General features: G+C 46.7%; 2 protein-coding genes across 2 annotated transcripts in view; both read right to left on the reverse strand.

Moving 5' to 3' along the window:
• LOC146185208 (methanethiol oxidase-like) overlaps positions 1 to 3,086 on the reverse strand; it is a 59,167-nt gene extending 56,081 nt beyond the window's left edge. The window contains exon 1 of the mRNA XM_084606179.1: positions 2,838 to 3,086. Coding sequence (XP_084462305.1) covers positions 2,838 to 2,844 — 7 coding nt within the window. The 5' untranslated portion in view covers positions 2,845 to 3,086. The remainder of the gene's footprint in view (positions 1 to 2,837) is intronic.
• Positions 3,087 to 21,138: 18,052 nt separating this feature from the next.
• Positions 21,139 to 23,198, reverse strand: part of LOC146185209 (methanethiol oxidase-like) — a 123,668-nt gene continuing 121,608 nt past the window's right edge. The window contains exon 11 of the mRNA XM_084606180.1: positions 21,139 to 21,415. Within this exon, the coding sequence (XP_084462306.1) occupies positions 21,253 to 21,415 (163 nt within the window). The 3' untranslated portion in view covers positions 21,139 to 21,252. The remainder of the gene's footprint in view (positions 21,416 to 23,198) is intronic.

The raw sequence follows: 23,198 nt of genomic DNA on the forward strand, positions 1-23,198 counted from the left end.
AGTTTTTTTTTTTTTTAATTTAAACGGAAGATAATACGTGCGCTTTGACACGTGCTAGAGGGCGGGGAATTCCGTACCATCGTTCTCAGCTACAGCGCCCTCTCGTCGGTGCCAGATATTGCTCCCTAAAATTCTGACAAGCAAGTAATCAAAGACCAATGAAAGCAGGACCCCTACAGTGCTCCCAAAAGCAAATCTTTAAGGTGTGCGTGCACCTGTGTGCGACCAATTCGTAATCATTAATTGATCACTTCTTAGAATAAGTTTTATGGCAATCCTTTCAATTCTTTTATATTCAGTTTAACCAGATGCAATATATTTTGTTCGCGCCCGAACAAAGCCCGTGCATCCTGAACGCCAAAGACATGGCTAAGTTTTGAGTGAGGTGTATATGGAACTTCCATTTCAGAATGTGTGAACATCAGCCCACCGACCAGTGTAAGAATCGCTAATGAATTAGAAGGCAGTTTTTTCCTTTTTAGGAGAGTTCTAGAAAAGCACAGCACGTATCCGTGCAAGGTATAACTGCGCCGAGCACTGGGGTGCAAGGGAAGAGGAAGGTGTTCGTATTTTCCACGCTGGCTCGATTTCTGTAACCAGTGATTGATCAAATACGAGGAGAGCTCTGGATTTTCGGACGGAGCGCCAACGCCATTATTCTCTAGTGCTGCGGATTTTTTTTTTTTTTTCGGGAGCAACTTTTCCAGGCAGCAGATTGGGCGCACCGGACTGATTCGATGGTTTCCGAAATATCAAATTTAATTACACTGGACTTTTTACCTCCGGGGATACGCGAAAAAATAAGGCTTATACAACGCCGCCGTCCTGCATTGACAACCTCTAGCAAAGAATTGAAGCCATGGCAAGTATTCTGGAAAAGTATGGCCGAGCGCTCTGTCCGCGCGATGAAAGATTGCTTTTTGATTTCTATTGCCATACAACATCAGCTTTTCAAGCACGGGATGTAATCTGCTTCTTGTGTTGTAGACAGCATAACTCGTGGCCTATAGACACGATTTTTTTTCTTTCCCACGCACCAGTTATCTAGAAAGACTAATAATTTAGATATTTATTCATCATAGTCGTACTGCGGAATATGTTAGACTCCGTTTTTAAACGCTCAGGATTAATTTTAAACTACTTGACCATTATTACAACGCGACAAAATGACATTATGCAAACGTTCTTGCACCTTACCTCTATAAAGGGGCCCTCATGGCTTGGAAATAAAAGCCTTGAACTGATATCAGCCTACTTCTCTGCCCTGTTTCTTTTGTTTTACAAGCGATTACTTATAAAAAATCCAGCACAGAAGTTATTACCCGTGTCCATTGGTGACTCATGTTTTGTTCAATATTAACGAGTACCTACATTCTTAATTGAATTGCAAAAGTAATTTGTCCTGTTCATATCCTGACATACAAACGTTGTTATGGTAAATAAGTCGGCGTGCACTACCCTTTGCTTTATTGTATTGATGTGACGGTATCTTTCGGCAGCTTGTGTTATGTTAGCAGCCTCATTAAAGGGCTACCAGCCTTCTCCTGAGATGTGAACTTCCCACACGGCTGTTCATGGGATGTCATTAAGGATCATGGGATGGCGCGTCATTAAAACTGTGCATGAAACTGCACACATACCCTAATAGTGCATTTAGAGCTCACGCACAAAAGCAGACCGCTTAATTACCTAGTGTCTCTTCCACGATTATTTATTACGAAATATTCTCTTCCCGGACAGTTTTCATATAATCATGGCGCTCATATTAACGAACCATGACGTACGCCGGCTGTGGACACTTTCCTGAAAGCGAAAGTGTCCATAGCCGATTTAAGGCTTAACTGACCAATGACGGTCGCTATGCAATGCAGTGAATAGGATCGAAAATTAGATTCGAATTTAAGGAAATTGCATGCCTCAAACAGAGAAAAATTGCGATAAAACTCGAAATACGACTGAATGGTGAGACAGCCAACGACAGCGCAAAATCGTACGGGGACAACTTTAGCCTGTTCACGCCCACATATTTAAATACGCTCCGCAGAAGCGCTCATTTCAAACTTCCTAGGCAATTAGGCCGCTGTGCCTCTGGCCAAACCTTTGATCTAAACGTTGCTGGCAGTGACAGCTCACAGGGAGGAAAAATATGAGTTCGCTAACAGACGGTATTCGATGCGTGCTTCAAAATCAAACGAGAGTTCCAATAGAGGGCAGCGAGCTCGGCGCTGGCGCAACGAAGAACTGAATGGGGAACTGTACGCCGCAGAGGGAAATTATTACCCAACTGTAACATCGCGCGCCGCAGGGGCGTTACGCAGACTATGCGCGCTCCCATGATTTAGCGGAATGTCGTTCATGGTGTCCCATTGACGTAGAGTCGCTACGCACTCAGTCGCAAAGTGCTCAATGGAGCCCGCAGGCTTTAAGCGTCACATTCTCATTGAACGCCCAGTGACAGCTTCGTAGGCAATCTAAGCGCGAATGTTTTGAAGCGTGAAGTGTTTTGCAGGATCTAGTATATATATTCCGGAAACGCACACCTCCAGTGGAATAAAGGCCACGACAGGAATTTGTCAATAGGGTTGCCGACTTCGGTCGGCATAATCAATCAGCCTCAGGGCGAAGGCGTGCACAACGTTTCCCAATTCAGGCGGTTTCAATGCTGGGAAGTTTATACGACGTGATGTCTGAATACTGCACACCATATCCGAAAAAGGAGGAGTGGCGAATTCTCTGGACTCCAAGCGGAAAGTTCCCAAGCCTCACAACAAGCGCTCGCCACGGAATCGTCACAAAACGAAACGAGCAAATTGGCAACGTTAAAAGCGCTTACTTACCTGCCATTCTTCTGTTCAGACGCCGAGCTCCGAGTGAAGCGCGGGCGATAACCGGGGCAGCCGTTGGTGAGCGATTGTTTGGAAGAGAGTGGGTGACCGCTATCGGCAGCGGCGTCACACGAAAGCGGCACAAATGCAACGACCGCACTCAACTACGACGACGGCAGTTTGTTTGATACGCGGCTGCAGCAGCGCGTGAAGTGGTTTGGCGCGCAGCTGGATTGAAGGTCGGTAGAGAGGAGCGCAGCGCCTAAGGCAGCGCCACGGCTGCCGGAGAAAAAAAAAAAAAAATGCGCCGCTGCAGGCCGCTACAGACGACGTTCGCGGTTTGAGGAAACGGCAGCGGTCGAAATGCATCGTGCACTTGGCCTCAGAGCTCCTCTGCGAGCCCACATGAAGCAGACGCCTATTTGAGTGGAAAACTGTTTTTAAAACATTACCAAATGTGCTTAATGCACTTTCGTTTCCTGTTTCTCCCCTTTCTTTTCACGTGCACGGAAACGATCCAACTGGGGCTGGCTATCCAATCCAGTACATCGCTCACAAAGAAATTTATGAGCAAGGAGATGGGAAAGGCGAAGCTGTGTTCAGTACAGGTGAGAGAATGGTTCGTACTTCACTAAAAGACCTCATTGATTGGTTACCTGATTCGTTGCTGTGATAACTAAACCTGAAGCTGCCAGGGGCAAGAACTAAATAAATATAAATGCGCGTCTGAATTTCTGTTCAGTGCGCGCAAATCACCAGAAATGCACGGTGCAGGATGCTGTACACACGCTATCAATATCCGCCATGCTTCGTACGCGCTGCCAGTTCCCGCCATTGTGCACGGAACTAAAGCGGAGGGAGATGTGAGCAGTTTCATCGTGCCCATCCTGTGTTACCACATTCCGTCGGCTGCCGGAAAGAAGCGTCGCATTTACCGCATTCCCTCCCCCTGCCTTTCTCTCTCTCTCTCTTTCCTGCTTGCGAGTGAGAACGACCTGTCTGGAACAACGTGTCTTGTGCGGCGTTGACGTATCGGCTTCCTGCTCAGTATTTCAAGTGGAGGATATTGGCTTCACGACGACTTGAAGGCGCGCCGCGAAGCGTCCCGATGGGTCGAATCCAGATACTATGCACTGGCTTATCAGCCACGATTTGCCACAGTTGACCTCTCCGCCTTTCCGCATGTTGCCCGCAGTACTCCTACAAAGGTGGCCTCGCAGTGAAACCTAAAAAAAAAAAAAAAAACTGAACTTGGTAACTATGAGTCTTGGTACGCGGTGTGCGTGCTACTACGATGCAAAATGAACTAAGTAACGTTTAGAGATCTGCCCATACCAAATAGTACTTGGACATCAATCTTTTTTTTTTACCTTAAAATGTGATCTGATGGTTAAATTTTTATTTAGGCTACCAGAAAAGCTTTCATAACGGCCGGCTTTCTGCCACAGAGAAATATTGTGCGGTGATCTTTCCAGATGAGCCAATCTGCTGCCCAAATAACTCCAAGCGGCCGCCGCTCCATGCCTCTGGTTACCCTCCTCTTCCTGCAATTGCTCCCGCTATGCTGTATAATACTTTTCTCCTTTTTACTTGTCTACGCGAGCTACGAATGATGGCTGCATCACGCAGAAGTGCAGGTCGATAACAGACCAAGCTGCCCAACGAATTTGTTTAGCTTTCGCTGCAAAAGTTCTTACTGAAAGTAAGTAGCCGCCAGGTAAATAGCGCCGATGGTCTGTAAGGTCAGTAACTGCTCGCTTGTGCGCCAGCTGAGCGAAGCAGCGCTAACTGCATCCAAGCAGAAGCGCGGCGAGTCTGAGGCACGTGACAAGTCGACAGCAAATACACAGCGTGCACGGTCGTCCTACATACACATGCAAGCAGCGCCAGGCAGTAGACAACGCTGCTGATATAGCACGTGTGCATTGCATGAGCGCTGCGCTCATGCGCGCTGGCTGACGTCGAAAACGCAGCAGAGCAGAAGCATGTAGATTTGTGGCAACGTGTATTCGATGCATGGCTGCACGAATATTGCACCAGACGACTACGCTCACGCTGGCAGCGCAGTTGCATAGGCATGCTTGGAAGAAGCCGTTGTGTGTAAAATATGAGCGCTCACCAGCATCGCAAGAAGCCTCACTATTGTAGTCAAGCTGACGACAAGTTGTCCTTGGTTTCAACCACGACATCGTATCTCAAAACAAGTAGTTTGCAGCGGAGATCTCTGCTCTAACATGACCTCCCTGGAGAGCCAAGTGTACGCCGTATTCTTGGCTCTATGGAAAGTCTATACTGCTGCACAAAATTCTTTGTTTACTGCACAAAATTCTAAATAGTTCACTAAATCAGGCACCTTACATTTTGCATCGCACCCACATACCTCATCGTGCTTCGCATCCATTGCAGATAACTCGGCCTGTTCCTCGCACCAAAACTTTTTCAGGATCTTTTTTTCCCCGAGCAATTGTGTACTGGAATGCCCTTCCCCACGAAGTCGCCGCCCTCTCATGCCAATCTTCATTTATTGATGCCTTAAAAATTTATTTTCAAACACAATGACCTGTGCTTGTATTTTCTCATGCTTGTAAACCCACCCCTTATGTAATGCCTCCAAGAGAGGCCTTTAAGGAAATAAAGTGAAGTGAAGTGAAGTCTATTCGCTACGATCATTGTATGTAACGAGTGCAATCTGCCCTTTGACATAAGCTCGAATGTACAGTCTTAGTAAAAAATATACGGCCCAAGGACTTCGCTACTAAGCACTGTAACGGAGCTCCTAGAAACAATACTGGATATATAGGTAAGCTTGAGAAGAATGAGCACGAATTTTGTCATCTACGAGATTTTGAACGCTGGAGATGTGCAACGAGCTCCGTTACAGGGCTTAGAAGCAAAATCTTTGGTCTGTGTATTTTTGACAGACTCCCGTGTCTGAAAAAAATGAATTTAAAATTGATTTTTTTTTTCTGTCTGGCTTAAATCCGGAAACTATACAATTTTTACTGTAATGATAAGCACGCCAACATACGTTTCCGTTGAAGAGAAATGGTGATAACGAAAATGGCTCCGTAATGCCTAGAAAACCTGGGTGTAAATAATATGTGAAATAAAAAATGAGCAATATCAGGATGTGAGGATTGTCCTGTTCAGTTCAACTGCTAGCGCACTATTTCAAGTGTGGTTTCATTTACTCGTCCTGCAACTATATTTCACAGTCGATTGCATATAGTATATAAAGAGATCCGCGGAAGATCTGAGGTCTCAAAGACAGTGATAACCACGATATAAGTAGCGCCATCGCCGAGCAGTTATTGGTGCGCCACTCCTATATTGATCTTTTTTTTCTGTTCAAGTTCGCGTTGACATAGTAAATCAATTATTACTAACGAAATGGCAGACACAGACAGAAAATGGCGGTGCAAGCGTCTGTTTTCGTTTTTTATACCTTTTGTGTCTACCATTTCGCCATTTTGTTACGAATTAATAAGGCGAAAGCCTTATGTGTTCACGACAAAGAAAAGGGGTCGCCGGAAGTGTCCGCAGATTGTGCCCCGGGAAGTAGTGGTTCCAAAAGGTCACGTGACGTGGTACGAAGGTGTATGTCGTCCAATTGGTCCTAGGTTATTGTTCGTAGTGTACGCCAAGTCATACAGCGCACTACTCAATCATAATCCGTTATAACAAGCCTTGTGCTCTACTGCTAATCATGTGATGCCATGAGGCACAAAAATAAAGGTGGAGTATTGTTTGTGTAGCGTGATGCGGGTTATATATTGAAGTTCATACTAATTTGTAACGTCATATCTAAATCATGATAAGGCGCCATTTGATTCAGAATAACAAGGAAGTGTCACGTGATTCAGGATGACGTGTAAAAGACGGTGAAGTCACACCAGAGTCACGTGACAAAGAAGTATGACGTGATTCAGGATAACTTGCACAAAGCAATGACGTCACTCTGGAGTCACGTGGGAAATTGTGATGCAATTCAGAATGCCTTGATGATGCCCCATCGGAGTAACGTGACACACGTGTCACACAATTCAGGACCAGCAGCAGCACCAATCCAAAAAACCAGAATTGCGCTCGCATTTCTCCTCTGAAGCAGATTTCCGTGCCCTCAAGATATTTATTCAATCTATAATGAAGTGTAATCAGTTCTAGATCACATACGTTCCAGCTAGCTATATTCACTTTTCCACTGCCAATATGTGAATATAGGATGCTTTTTTTTTTTTCAATTCTCACATCGTGAACGCTTGTAACAAAACTTGCAGTTCATCTTTACTTTCTTATGTTTTTTTTTTTTCACATTTCATATTTAATCAATTTGTTTGCTTGCTTCCAACAGTAACAAATATTAAGCAATATTTTCGTAAATAGTATTTTAATTAACGCTGTATTACAATACGATGTTGGGTCACATGCCGAGTTTGAAATAGAAAAGGGTCAAAGTTAAGATTCTGATATTGACCAATGTATTTGCATAATTTTCAGCTCGCAGTGGTTAAAAAATGTTATAACTTATCTGTAGATGATATAAAATAACAGCTAGAACAGTGCTAAGTTTATGCAGCTAATATTTTTCGCATTCTTTCCCAGTTCCTGTTTAGGTGGATTCGGCTATTCGAGAACTACTAAGTGGACTTAAGTTCGTGAATGCGAGAGCATTATATTTAGCCAGCGCAGCTGTCTTCGCATGACGAACTTCAATCTTTCGTTGGGAGCCACACACACACACCTATATATGTGCTTGCGAGCACGGTGCGCCGGTGTGGGAGTAGACGCGGCTCCGCCCGGACGCAACGCCATCTGATCCTCCTGTAGTGCACTTGGCTTTGACGCAATGCACTATACCTTCGGTTGGCTTCATGCTTGTCACCTAGCTGCGCTGTGTCCGACGATGGTGTCTTGCGTCATTTTTTGTGCCATCTCGGCCTCAGCATCATCAGAAGAGTAGTACATGCATAAGACTAGTTCGCGAAAAAGAAAAATGAAAAAAAAGACCAAGCCTCATGTTTACGCAAAAAGAATGCCTGAAATAATAAAACATATATTAAAATAGAAAAATTTGTGTCGACGTGAGCAAGCGTCTTGGCTAATGCTTTGTACGCTTGAAGGCTTACCATGCGTCGCCGCCGGTACCACCTTCGTCTCCAGCCGCACCTCGTCTTAATTGCTACTTTGCTGGTCGGCTTCTCGCTTAACGACGAAAACAACCTGATCTTATTATATACGCCAACGTCGTGCCTCTCAAGCGCGACGCCCTGCTATCTTCCGCATCACCCGCTGCACTGCAAGATGGCCGCTGCTAGGAAAGCAACGCACATTCATTTTTAGGTTTGATGCTTCATTCCTACGGCCACCCACAGATGGAATCTTGGGCTAACTCCCCCTCTTCGACAGGTTTTGCTTCTGTGGTGAACCTACTTGGCTGGGTGATGAAAACGATATAAGACACAAAGCTAAGAGCGGGGTAGCAAGGCCCGAGGGCGATAAACATCTCGCGCCATGCAAATCATTGATAACATCCCTTGTGAGCGCTCCCCATCGTCAAATGAACCGTCCCGTGGACGGACTTAGCCACGCTCAAGTTCATGCGGTGCTCTGCTCCGTAAAACAACTCATAAAGTCATGTATTGGGTGCAGTCCCTGTTCAAGGACGCCCTTTCATTTTCTCGCCCTTGAGGTCCTCGCCACCAGGACTCTCTATAGTTGTCCAATGCAGGAGCTAGTCAACGTATTCTCCCACAGCTTGTCTCCGTCTATAATGTTTTCAATCTTTTGGTTTTGCTGGGAGGCCCACACCTTATGATATATATCTGGCTACGACAGTGATGATAACGCAAAAAAGTTTCGCTGAGAAGTTTCCCCATCCGAAAGAGATCCTCAGTCCAGGGCTCCTGCTGAGGCTGAGGCTGCCGAGACTGCTGCAGCCCTGATTCGATCCACCGGCTTGCGCTTGTCGTCCAGGTAAGAGCTGGACAGCACGGTTTCCCATAAGACACCAGTGAGGTTGCGGATAGCGGTCTGTCGGTTTAAGTTAGCACGCCCAGATAATGTGGTTTAAGGAAGGTTACTCATTACAATGTGGGCATAATTTAGGGTAGAGTGTGAGGTGGAGATCATGTGGGAAGCTCAAATCGGTATATGTATTGGTTTTAGCTACCACCAGACTATGGCCTCCTGTCGCAAGACTTATTTCAGGATTGATTGATATTTTCCCGGCTCTCCTTACAATATTGGCATTCATCTGCGAAGTAAGTTTTGCTCATTATATTTAGCTTATCAAACACGTTCGTTTCCAACCTTTTATGGAGGGTTTCTTATGCAGCTACACATATGCGTGTGTGTGATTGTTTAAAGCGAAAGGTTTTCTCGTCTCATTAGTGGCCCCAGAAGAGTGTGTCGGCAGAGCGTATCCACACGAACTGTCAATCAGGACTCGAACCACCATCCTTCCGTGTCAAGCAGAGAGCGCTAACCACTGCATTAGGCCGGTTTCCTTCGAATGTGGCCCTAATTCTCTTTGTGTAGCGCAAAAACACTGGAGGACGTTGGGAGAAATAAAAAAGATAAGAAAAGCAAAAGGCGAAAAATAAAAAGGGATAAATAGAAAGCATGAAAATTAAATGTAACAGCCAATGCTCGGGCTTTCTTCGCATTGCCCCAGTGCAGGTTTTGCAGTGTTCTACAAAACAACGCAGTTTTAGTTGTCAATGAAGTCACAACGAAGCTACTCAATAAAGTAAATATTCCCCTCTCCTTCCTTTCTTCGGATGTATTATCTGAACAAGGGAAAGTAAACATTGGGCTTCAACCGTATGGAAAATCACAAATAAGAGCATATGTGATCTGAGGACCGGCTGTCGTGGATGTTTGTCTTCCCCTTGCGCTTGTGGTAGACGGGTTTACCTGCAAGAGCATAGTGGACATAGATATGCATGGTAGTCGGATCAGAGATGACGTCCTTTTTTCCTTATAATTCTGCACGCGCTTCCTAATCAGCATTTATTTCACTGCTGCTCCAGTAGTACATTCGAACAATAGAAAGAAGGAGGCATAATTTATTTATCAAGAAGCTTCATTTCACGTTCATTTCTTCATAATGACTTCATACTGACTACATGAATAGAATGTGTAGTTTTATTGCCGCCATAGAGTAGTAATGAACGATCTGGGAAAGCTATTGTTAATTATGCACTTTCCCTGATTGTGCGCTGTTTTTTTCTCAGACCGTACAAAACGAAGAAGGCACGAATGGGCAGTCGGGGCGCTATGCCACCACTAAAATAATCACTACAGGGCTCAAGCAGGCACTTCATCGATCTTTATTCTTCGTCCGACGCAGTCGCCGACAGTTCCGTTGCCAGAGGCGCGAACAAAGTAAGTGGTTGTAGGCAGTGCGTAGATAGATGCGTCCAATATTCATTCGGAGCAGTGTTTGCATTAATGATTTTTCCGCAACTGTGTAGACAAGAGATGAGAAACCAAAGGTGACCTAGTGTTTTCTCGTGTTGCTCCGCACATAACAGCGAATAATTGAGATGGAGACAACTAAATTTTTGTCTTTAGGCACAGAAGGAAAAAAAAAACATCTTCAGGCATTGTTTTCTGGTAATTGAATCCGGATGAGAAAGCCGCCGATTCCTAAAGCTTTCTCGACACGCGAACATTTGTGTTTCACACCCCCAAGAGAAAGCAATGCACATTTACCACATCTTTGGCGCTCTCAAAAGCGTTTTCTGTCTGATATTTGCCGACCGTACAAATAATAATAATAATAATAATAATAATAATAATAATAATAATAATAATAATAATAATAATAATAATAATAATAATAATAATAATAATAATAATAATAATAATAATAATAATATATAACTTGAATAACAATTGTCCTCATTACTTAGGATAAAGCCGAAGCATGAAAATGTAATTTTCAAATGCCGCCTACCACCTCTTCTAGTATTCGCTTGTTTCCAGAAAAAAAGAATCGTAGAATTATAGATTACCATTTTCCATTGATAAATGCCCCAAATTAAAAAGCTCACACACACTTCCATGCAATTTTCTTGGTTTCAGTGACTCTCGCCTTCTTTAGAAAGTGGAAAGTTGGTTATATTGAACAAACGGATTGGCAAGATATGGACACGCTCCTGACATTTGTGCGGGGTTTACGAGCGCAGCTTCAACCAGTGTGCGCGTGGAAGCAAAGGACAAGTAATGCATTCAGCCATTTCATCGGTGTTTGGCAGTCACGTACAGTGAACAAAGGTAGGGAAAACGACGCGTTCGTTATGAGCACATACAATGGGAGCCAACAGCCATTAACGGCAAAAGAAAACACAGGGGTGTTATTTTTTTTTCTATGTGTGAATGCTTGCTGATCATTGTGAAATTGTGAATGGAGATAAACGATTAGAAAGCCGAAAAAACAGTCACATGCCACCTGTGGGATCCGAACCCATGACCTCCGAATTTTGCCTCCGGTACCTCACCGACTGATCTACGACGGCGGCTGCACAATCTTTTAGTAAAGCACGACCGCTTAATGAAAGCGCATTAGGTACGGCCTGTCGCGTTGCCCTGAAAAAAGCGCGATGTGCCGAGTTCCGATCGCCACCACCGCGGAAAGTGTCTTCCGGGACAGGTAAGAGTGGAGAGCGTCTCCGCATTATCAGTATTTTACGATTTGTGCCGCACGAATTTTGAACAATGATGACACGTGCAGGATTGAGATCGATATAGGCCGGCCACCATCTCTGCGCTTCTCCGACAGACATATGCACTTGCATTTAAGGCGCAAAGAATCGTGCTGCAGTGCGCGTCAATTGTAAGCGAGCTGCGCTGAATGGTCGCCCATTCAGTTACTTGCATTTTAAACACCTGAAACCGCCTAACAATTGCGGCAACTTATTCCATATAATTATCTGAACTGGGGACACGGTCTGTGGCCAATTATAATCGGAGTATAATGTTTGGCAGGCTTACGTTTCTGGACATGACACTGCTCAGCCTGTTCAGCTTGTTCGTATGCAATCACTGGAAATTATTCTCGTTGTCATTAATCAAAGATTAAGCTAGTCTACAGCAACTTTCGCGGAAAAAAAAAAAAGTAACACAAGCCAGTTTAACGAGAAGCCAGGCTCACCCGAGTTCTTTTCATTTCCAAGTCGCAGGAAGCAAACACAAATTGGAAGCATCTTACAAACTGAATAGCTTTACTAGAGCGAAATGTATGTGCTACAGTACAGACGCGAGCTGGCATGACTACAATATTTCCGCAGCTGCTTTGTTTCGATAACTGCGCTCAGGATTTTACCAGTTGTGCATAGCTATGCGGTATAGCTTGCGTGCAAAGATTACTTACTAAAAACACTACCTGCCTTAGTTTAAATGCTGTTTCGGAGTTCCGGAAGTTCAAGTGCATGTATGTTTCCACAGGTCAACTATACTTCTACTTTTGGATATAGCGGATATCCATTACGGATCTTAACCACATTTGTCTGAGTCTGACCACCTCGCTTGCAGAGAAGAGCTACTTGAGAAAATTTTAAACGTTAATGACAAACCTCTGCGCCGTCCACCGCCCTCCACAAAACGAATTGACCGTAACCATGACAAGTTCGCAAACTAAAAAACTGTAAACTATGCTTTTAGCAGAAGATGGAGAAAAAAAAAAGAACGTTTTTAGCAACCTAAAAATGCTCTTATGAAATTGGCACACTTTATAAACAAATATCTCCATAAAACTTGAAAGTTTCAGTTTTTTTCTAGTTAGTTTTCACTGCTCTTTTATGGCGCAGTTATGAGAATGGGCACGTCGGAATTGTAAAGCTATCTTGGGAACTGGCAGATCACACCTTGTTCCACACCAAAGAAGAGAACCTTTCAGGTAGGTGTGCCAACCACTAAAGCTAAGAGGCAATGTAGCACCATGTTCTATATCCTAAATTATTTTTATTACAGATTCTTATACTCACATATGTTTCAACTATTTGTGTTTTCTTCGGCAGGTTTGCAGAGGAAGAATTTTCCTTCGTGTCATATAAATGTCGAAAAAACCTTCCTAATGTCGCAGAAAAACCATTTAAACAACCACATTTTACTATATCCTGTCCACCTCCCAGTCAGCATCCACCTTCCAGTCAGCACCAAGCAGCCCCTGCATTCACTCGTCAAGCACCTCCCGCTCGAATTTCTCAGGTGCGTCCACGCAAAAGCGACGTCTGGCGCACTCGCGATAATCGCCCGCTGTGCTTCCACTGTGGCGAAGCTGGTCACCTGTTCCGCGATTGCTATTACCGACGAATGGGTCTGCCGGGATTTAGCGCCGACGCGTGAAAGCCGCAGCGTGGTGAACGACCCCCTGCCATTGACGCGTACTTGTCTGAATCATCCGAAACGCCCTATCACTACTCGCGGTCACCTTCACCGCGCCAATACTCCTCGCAGACACGTGGTAATGCCGGCCTGACGTGGGTCCGCTCCCCTAGCCCCCATCGGGAAAACTAGACGCGGCAACCTTTGGAGGGAAGGTTGCTCATCGACGAAATTCTCAAGCTCCTCCACCGCTGCAACCGGATGGCCACTCCGTTTTACGACGACACGACGCGCCCCACAATGATCCGCTGCCTCGGCGCTCCAGTTCTCCGACGACACGAAATCAGCTAGTACCACACCGCAGCCGTGACCGGACCCCGCGACGTTCCGGCAACACCACAGCCGTAACCGCCGACCTGAACATTTCAGTGGACGGAACCGACGTGACAGCGCTTGTGGATACCGGCGCCGATTATTCTGTGATGAGTGGGCCTTTCGCCGCCACTCTGAAAAAGGTGACTACACCCTGGACAGGCCCACAAATTCGTACCGCCGGAGGCCACTTGATAACGCCGACCGGTACCTGCACTTCTAGGGTAACTGTGCAAGAAGAAACGTACTTAGCAACCTTCGTCGTACTTGTCCAGTGTTCCCGCGACGTCATCCTTGGCATGGATTTCTTAGCAGAGAATGGAGCCGTTATCGACCTGCAGACTAAGTCAGTGACCTTATCGACTGAGAACGCAATACACAGTGCTTCAGAGCGACCGACAGCACTGCACATCCTTGATGATCACGTCACTATTCCACCCCGTTCCAGCGTGATGACGTCTGTGGCTGCGAATACACTGCGAAACTTTGAAGGTGTCGTGGAGAGTAAACAGATCTTACTTTTCGAACGCAGTCTTGCTGTAGCCAGAGGAGTCGTTCGCCTCGAAGACGGCAAAGCAGACGTCCTACTCACAAATTTTGGCGGTGAGCACCAGCATTTAAGCACTGGGACTGTAGTGGCCCATATTTGCGGTATCACGCATGTTCGAAAAGCCTCTGGACTTGCGACGCTGTCATTGACCGAAATGGAGAGGCCCACCACCGATTTACACTTCGACATTAACCCTGCGCTTTCTCAACTGCAGCATCGCCAAGTGAACCAGCTCCTCCAGCGCTATCGGGCGACCTTCTCCAACTCTTCACGTGTTGGCAGAACCGATCTCGCCAAGCATCGCATTATTACGGATAATACCGTGCCACCTCTCAGACAGTCACCTTACCGAGTGTCTCCGACTGAACGCGCCGCTATCACCCGCCAAGTGAAAGAGGTGCTTCGCGACGATGTCATCCAGCCCTCGCGGAGTCCATGGGCTGCACCAGTCGTTCTTGTGAAGAAAAAGGATGGTACGCTGGGGTTTTGTGTGGATTACCGCCGGCTAAACAAAGTTACAAAGAAAGACGTCTATCCCCTGCCACGCATCGACAATCCTTTGGATCGTCTCTGCTCCGCGAAATATTTCTCTTCAATGGACTTGACATCCGGATACTGGCAAATAGAGGTAGATGAGAGGGACCGCGAGAAAACGGCGTTTATTACTCCGGATGGGCTCTACGAGTTCAAGGCTATGCCCTTTGGTCTCTGCTCTGCTCCGGCTACTTTCCAACGGCTTATGGACACCGTACTTGCAGATCTGAAGTGGCAGATATGTCTCGTTTACCTTGACGACGTTGTGGTCTTCGCTACAACGTTCGAGGAGCACCTTCGGCGCCTTGAAACTGTTTTGCAAGCCATAACATCCTCTGGCCTTACGTTAAAGAACGAGAAATGTCATTTTGCTTATACGGAGCTCAAGTTCTTGGGGCACGTCGTAAGCTACGCTGGTGTCCTGCCGGATCCAGAGAAAACGACAGCTATTGCCAACTTCCCTCCGCCCAAAGACCAGAAAGCTGTTCGACGATTTCTTGGCTTATGTGCCTACTACCGGCGCTACGCCAAAGATTTCGCTCGACTCGCCGAGCCCCTAACACGTCTGACAAAGACAGACACGCCTTTCACTTGGGACGCACCACAGGAACAAGCATTCAAAGAGCTTCAACGCCGCCTACAAACACCTCCCATATTGGCTCACTTCGACGAAAACGCCGACACGGAGCTTCACACCGATGCAAGCAACATAGGCCTGGGCGCCGTTCTAGTTCAAATCCAGGGCGACCAAGAACGTGTAATCGCTTACGCCAGTCGCTGTCTATCTAAAGCGGAATCGAACTACTCCGCAACAGAGAAAGAATGTCTAGCCATTGTGTGGGCGACGTCGAAGTTCCGGCCATACCTTTACGGGAAACCATTCAAGTCAGTAACTGACCACCATGCCCTATGCTGGCTTGCAACCCTATAGGACCCTTCAACCTGTCTTGTAAGATGGAGTCTACGATTACAGGAATTCGACATAACTGTCACGTACAAATCTGGCCGTCAGCATTCGGACGCAGACTGCCTCTCACGGGCCCCTGTAGATCCCCCCGCAGATGAAATTCCTGATGAGGCCATACTGCTAAATGCCATCAGCACAGAGTGCCTCGCTGAAAGACAATCTGCAGATCCCGAACTTCGTCACATCATGGACTATCTAAACGGTGCATGTACAACCGCTCCGAGAGCTTTCAAGCGTGCTCTGTCATCGTTATGTGTGCGCAATGGTGTCCTCATGAAGAAAAACTTTTCCGCCAGCCAAACGCCGTACCTGATTGTTGTACCGTCTGTTGCAGAAGTTTGCGGCCCAACGCGCCGGGCAGAGGAGCAGTATCGCTCCCGAGAGGCGGCGCTGCGCCCGCCGGCGCTGCCTGGTGACGTAGCTATAAAGAGTGAGAAGGCTTGTTCTCTTCTCCTCATCCCGCGGTTGATATTGCTAATAGCCGCGGGATGAGGGGAAGAGAACAAGTCTCCTCACTCTTTATAGCTGCGTCACCAGGCAGCGCCGGCGGGCGCAGCGCCGCCTCCCGGGAGCGATACTGCTCCTCTTCCCGGCGCGTTGGGCCGCAAACTTCTTCAACAGACGGTACCTATGTGTCTACGTGATGAAATCTTACAAGCTTGCCACGATGAGCCAACCTCTGGACATTTGGGAGTCACCCGCACGCTTGCAAGGCTCAAAGAAAAGTACTATTGGCCTCGACTTCACTCAGACGTTTCACACTATGTGAAAACGTGTCGCAACTGTCAGCGTCGTAAGGTGCCGCCGTCTAAGCCCACCGGACCCTTGAAGCCAATAGACCCACCGTCGAGGCCTTTCCAGCAGATTGGCATGGACATGCTGGGACCATTTCCCCTTTCACACTCCGGTAACCGGTGGGTCATTATTGCCACGGATTACCTTACACGATACGCGGAAACCTCCGCTCTACCCAACGGTACTGCCTTAGAGGTTGCAAAGTTTTTCATCAATTGCGTTGTCCTGCGCCATGGCGCACCGGAGATTTTGATTACTTACAGAGGAACCGCATTTACAGCCGAATTGCTGCAGCAGATTTTTATTCACTGTCATACTGAACACAGGAAGGCAACACCTTACCATCCTCAAACGAACGGCTTGACCGAACGCTTGAACAAAACACTCGCTGACATGCTCTCAATGTACGTCGACGTAGAGCACAAAACGTGGGATGAAGTGCTCCCGTACGTTACCTTTGCATACAATACAGCGGTCCGGGAAACAACGAACATGACACCTTTCCGTCTGGTCCATGGCCGCGAAGTGACCACAATGCTTGATGCCATGTTACCACATCTAGACGACGGCAACCAACAACCAGATGTTCACACCTTTCTGCACCTCGCCGAAGAGGCCCGTCAGCTGGCCAGGCTGCGAATTCAGAATCAGCAACGCCGCGATGTCCAACGATACAACCTCCGACACCGTGACGCCCGGTACACAGCTGGAGACCGTGTCTCGGTTTGGTTTCCTGTACGTCGACGAGGCCTCAGCGAGAAACTGCTTTGTCGTTACTTTGGCCCGTACAAAGTGGTAAGCCAAGTTGGGGACCTAAACTATGAGGTTGTTCCTGATGGATTTAAAAAGTCCCGACGCTCCACGCCCCCGGACGTGGTCCACGTGGTCCGCCTGAAACCGTATTACGACCGATAGTGTTGACTCTTTCTGTGCGTGAGCAACTGCCCTTCGTACAATGGTTTTTTTTTTTTATCTCTACCCACACTCCCAGCATCGGGACGATGCTTCTTGTACCCGGGGGGGCAATGACACGCTGCATTCTTTATTTTGCCTCTGTGCTGATCGCGAGCGTGTGCCTCCTCGAGGCGAAGAAACCGACGTTCGTCTCCTCGAGGCGAAGAAACTGAAGTTCTTCTGTCGAAGCGGGCCTGCTAGTTTCCTGCCGCACCGTGACTTCTGTTACTCCTGTGTCCCGCAGTGACTTCTGATCAGAGACTTCACACCGTGACAATATTATATTGGAGTGCTGTAAATGCTAAATTATTAAGATTTTACAAAGCCCCAGTCCAGATTTTTTTTTTCGTGATTTCGAAAAAAATTGTGCACTAATTTTATAGCTGCCGTTTTCTAATAAAATAACTGAAATACTGTCGTCATTTATATAGCTTTTATTCGCTACGTGTTTTTGTCGTTGTTTTAATGGCAATGAGCAAACGTCATGCATGGTAATTTCTTTTCCGTTTTTTTGAAGCGTTTATACACGTCCACAGCTGAAGGAAAATCATCATCGACTAAACTGAGTATGCGAACACTAGTCAATCTTGATTGGCAACGTGAAAAAAGTATGAACGATACGTTTCTGTCTTTGATCAAATGTTTTACACCTACATATTCCGCATTTACCTAAGAATATGCACCCTCTTCACCACCCGCAACGACGCCAAAACGAGCCGGAAGCCCTTCAAAGATGACTTTCCAATGTCAAAGATGTGCTCGATCATCTATTGCAATGCGGCGGAATATTCCTCCGGCCCATCCTGTGCCCTTTCAGCCGTCAACTTATACGCCTCCCCTTCAGAGGAGGCGGAAGAGGCAGCCCTCGCTCTTGTTCTGACCACTCTTGCCACCATTAATGTAATTCCGAATCAGTCATCCATAATTTCGGCGCGGGTCGGATATCTCGTCCAGCCCTGTCTCTCCTCCTAAAACACCCTTCAACCCACTCTATCACTCTCCTGTGGACCTCCGCACATGTGGGTCTAGATGATAACGGGGTGGCTCACGCCTGCGTCCGAGGTTTCGCTGTCCGATCGCAAGCAATGGAGTCCAACTTCTGCCACTGGTCCGCTTACTGCGCAGGATCCCCTCCTCTCCTTTTATGACGCATGTCACCATTACTGCCTCGGTCGCCTTGTGTATCCTCCGGCCCATCGCAAAACCCCCCGTTATCGCGAGATTCTGTAGCGCCAGCTTCAGACTTGTACATTTCTCCGCCACCTCCGCCACCCCAGCTTGTTATTTCTTACTGCCCGGCAACCTTGACCATATCATGTGCGGCTGTGCTCCCCCCCCCCCCCCAAAAAAAAAAAAAAAAGATAGCTTAACATTCACTCAAAGGAGCAGTGGGAGGCTGCCCTGCGTAGCCCAGCACCTGATCTTCAGGACCAGATCCTTGATTGGGCTCAGACGGTAGCGGAGGCCTATCTAGCATAGAACCTCTCCCCTTCCCCCACTGCCCATTTCCCCGATGGGATAAATAAAGTCGTTACTTACTCACTTTTGTGAACTGTTAAGTAAAGCCTTTAATGGCTCATACTGTGACCATGACCCTGTCCGTTCGGCCACCATGTCACACCTTAACTAGTAATAGTTATGGCTAATGACTAACTAGACACTAACCCGTACTAATGACTATCTAGTCATTAACTAGTACTAATTATTAATTACTATCTAGTCATGGGTAATGACACAGATGACAGATGACTGTGGCTATGACGTCAGCACAAGGTGACGTCATTGACAGTGACGTCATGACAGGATACGACGTTATCACGACATTACATCGAGCCATTTAACCGGAACTGATTTCATAATGACGCCATATCTATCATGACATCACGACTAGTCATGACGCCACCAGACTGTTCACGCATATAGGAAGATGATCTCGTCGGACGTCCGATCCAGGTGTTCATGCGGCACCTTTCATATAGCGCTTCCTCAAACGCCGCATCCCACAGCATATAGAAGCAGACTCAGTACTGCAGGAATCAGCGGCTTTTCAAATTAGTACGTCGAAATTTTCACTCATTTCCGCTAGGCGCATAGCCCAAAGCTTTAGTCTTTAGACAGCGGGTCAGCACGAAGACCTCTCCGCTGCATTTTGCCTTGCTGTGCTTGCGCGCGCAAAGTTGGTATCATCCTTCTGCTTGTCTTGTTACACTTGCTGATCCTCGTGTCATGACATGCAATGGATGTTTTTGCAGATTTCAAAGCTTTACATTCTCGGTGTAATTCGTAATACGCATATAGCATCACTAATGATGGTTTGCGAAGTATGTGTTCAGAGGACTCAAGTAGGGCGTCAGAGAGTTTTACATGTTTTAAATGTAATACTAACCTTCACTGCGTCGCCCGCTTCATCAGTTGTGTGTCTGACAGGTCAGAGTTGAAAGACACGGTAAAGGTTTATAGGCGTCTAATGGAGCTTCTGTGGTTTGTGGGATTTAACGTCCCAAAGCGACTAAGGCTATGAGAGACGCCGTAGTGGAGGACTCCGGAAATTTCGACCACCGGGGGTTCTTTAACGTGCACTGACATCGCACAGCACACGGACGCCACTCCGTTTCGCCTCCACTGAAACGCAGCCGCCGAGGTCGGGTTCGAACCCGGGTACTCCGGCACAGTAGTCTGGCGTCTTACCACTGCACCACCCCGTAATGGAGCTTCTGTCTAATGGATAGGGAAAAGCGCCATAAAACAGTTCAAGCGGGCATTGCGCTTCGTACCAGTTTACATAAATCCTATACTTCGAATACTTTTCGCAGATAGAGGGACAGATGCTGCCAGCTATGTAGTCATGTCGGCCACCCTAGTTTTCGCCAGAAGTGCGGTGGGCTACTCGCTAGAAAGCACTGTTCTGCGAATAATACGCTCGTCGCATGCAATTGATGCAATGGTTTCAGAACACGGTATTCGGTGAAGTCTGCCCTATTATCTCTGAAAGCTTTTTTAATTGGTAAGCTGTGTGTAAGGAAGACGTACTCTCTTCAGTCATTGCGTTTTATGGACTGAAGAAGCGAACAAGGTCGACATCAAATATTTATTATTGGACTGCGTTAGTTTCCCTGCTCAATACTTCACAAAATTTAAAGCTCTGTCCCAATCAAGAGCTCAATGGATTTTCGTTTCGCTATATATCGGGATGAAAACGAAGACCTGCAGTCACAGAACACGTCAGAGACGAAGCGATCGCTGTTTCGCAGTCTATACGGTTTTCATGTTCGCAGCATATACTGCGAGCAAGGAACATGCATGAGCTCAGACACAACATTTCCATCGTCTATGACTTCTTCGGTAACTTCAAGTCCTGGTTTTCATAAAGCTCTATTCGAATCGCAGATACGGAACGGATCGTCCAGTGAACGACAGGTCACAGAGAGAGCGTTGACCTCAAATCTCCGTTTGGAACATTTGTGCTTCAGCCGGAGCAAATCGGACGGTTCTCCCGTTCGTTCCCGCACCGTTCACGGATAAAAGTTATACAGTGTTCCTTGTGGTTTCCTCCGCGCGTCCTCTGCTACGTAACAGAGATCTGGGCCGGATACCCCTAATTAATTGAAGCAGTCCGTTCTGCTGCACAGAATCACCTTGGCTCGACGAGTGCTCCCAATTTGCCATTAAAACAAGTGGTACACGACATCTCTCGCTGAACCCGTTTAGACGTGCTCCGAAAAAGAGAAAGAACATTATTAATCCAGAAGTGCTCCGAATGTGTGATTGCAATTCACCAATAGGTTGTCATGAGACCGCGTTTTTCTCTGCAGTTTGCGCAGAATGGTTTCTCCTTGTCCTTTATGTTATTGCTGGCAAGCAATTGCCATACAAATAGCAATTAAGACCTGGCCCACGCTTCTGCTTCCAATGGGTCAGCTGTGTTCTCAGATCCAGATGTCGGACGTGGAGTCTCCACCGGGAAGGCGTATCTCGTGGCCGAGCGACGGCCCGTCAGGCTCCTCTCCGAAGTCAACCAGGAAGCTTTGGTCGATGGACAGTCCTCCTTTCACCGTGTCGACGTTCATGCGAATCACCATGCCGCCTTGCCTGCACCCGCAACACAAGTAAGGTAACAGTAAATTCCCCACAGATCCGTGAAGCAAATTCGGCCAACAGCATAAATATATATATATATATATATATATATATATATATATATATATATATATATATATATATATATATATATATATATATATATATATATACATATGTATATATCAGTTCAGTTCAGTCGTTCAGTCGTGTCCGACTCTTCGTGACCCTATTGACCATGTCACGCCACGCTTTCCGGTCTCTCACTATCTTCCTAACATCACATAACTTCATCTGCAGTGCCTCGAGGATGCCATCTAACCATCGCGTTCGCTGCCTACCCCTTGTCCGGCGACCCTCAACCTTTCCCAACATCAAATCTTTCTCCAGCGACTCCTCACTTCTCATCAGATGACCAAAGTAGCTGAGCTTTAACTTTAGAATTTGACCCTCCAATGAGCAGTCAGGGTTTATGGTCGACAATATCGACTGATTTGATCTTCTGGCAGTCCAAGGAACTCTCAAGAGTCTTCGCCAGCGCCACAATTCAAACGCGTCAATTCTTCGGCGGTCAGCCTTTTTCACAGTCCAACTCTCGCATCCATACATCACAACTGGAAAGACCATAGCACGAGTTATACGGATCTTGGTTGGCAGACTAATGTCTCTGCTCTTTACTAGGCGGTCAAGGCTAACCATTGCTCTCTTTCCCAGAAGCAGGCGTCTCCTAATTTCATGGCTGCAGTCTCCTTCCGAGGTAATCTTGGAGCCCAAGAAGAGAAAATCTGTCACAGCTTCCACTTCTTGTCCCTTGATGCTCCAGGACTTGATAGGGCAAGACGCCATGATCTTTGTCTTTTTAATGTTCAGTTTAAGCCCAAACTTCTCACTCTCTTCTTGTACGCGCATCAGAAGTCTCTTGAGTTCCGCTTCACTTTCTGCCATTAAAGTGGTATCATCCGCATATCTAAGGTTGTTGATACGTTTTCCAGCAATCTTCACTCCAGCTGAAGACTCGTCCAGACCAGCCTTCCTCATGATGCACTCTGCATATAGGTTAAATAGGCAGGGCGACAGTATGCAGCCTTGCCTCACTCCTTTCTCAATTGGAAACCAATCAGTAAGACCATGCCCAGTTCTGACTGTGGCCTCTTGCAATTCATACAGGTTCCTGAGGAGACAGATGAGGTGAATTCGAACTCACATCTCTTGGAGAGCTTGCCACAATCTGCTGTGATCTACGCAGTCAAATGCTTTCGCATAATCAATAAAGCAGAAGTAGATGGGTTTCTGGAACTCTCTTGCTTTTTCCATGATCCAGCGAAGGTTGGCAACTTGGTCTCTAGTTCCTCTGCCCTTGCGAAACCCAGCTTGCACGTCCGGAAGCTCCCGATCCACATACTGCTGCAGCCTACCTTGGAGGATTTTCAACATCACCTTGCTAGCATGCGAAATAAGCGCGATCGTGCGGTCGTTGGAACAATCTTTGGCACTGCCTTTCTTTGGAATGGGGATGTAAACTGACCTCCTCCAATCCTGTGGCCACTGCAGGGTTGTCCAAATCTTCTGACATAATGTATGCAGAATGTTAACAGCGTCATGGTTGAGATTTTGAAGCAACTCAACTGGAATGCTATCAATTCCGCTAGCTTTGTTCTTAGCAAGGCTGGCTAAGGCCCATTCAACTTCACTCTTCAGGATGCCCGGCTCGAGATCAGTGATCACAACCGTCTTATGTTGGGTTTGCACATTCGGGTCCTTCTTGTACAGTTCTTCTGTGTATTCCTGCCACCTC

The sequence above is a fragment of the Amblyomma maculatum genome, chromosome 6, assembly GCF_055883805.1.
Source record: "Amblyomma maculatum isolate TAMU_Amacu chromosome 6, ASM5588380v1, whole genome shotgun sequence".
NCBI lineage: Eukaryota > Metazoa > Arthropoda > Arachnida > Ixodida > Ixodidae > Amblyomma > Amblyomma maculatum.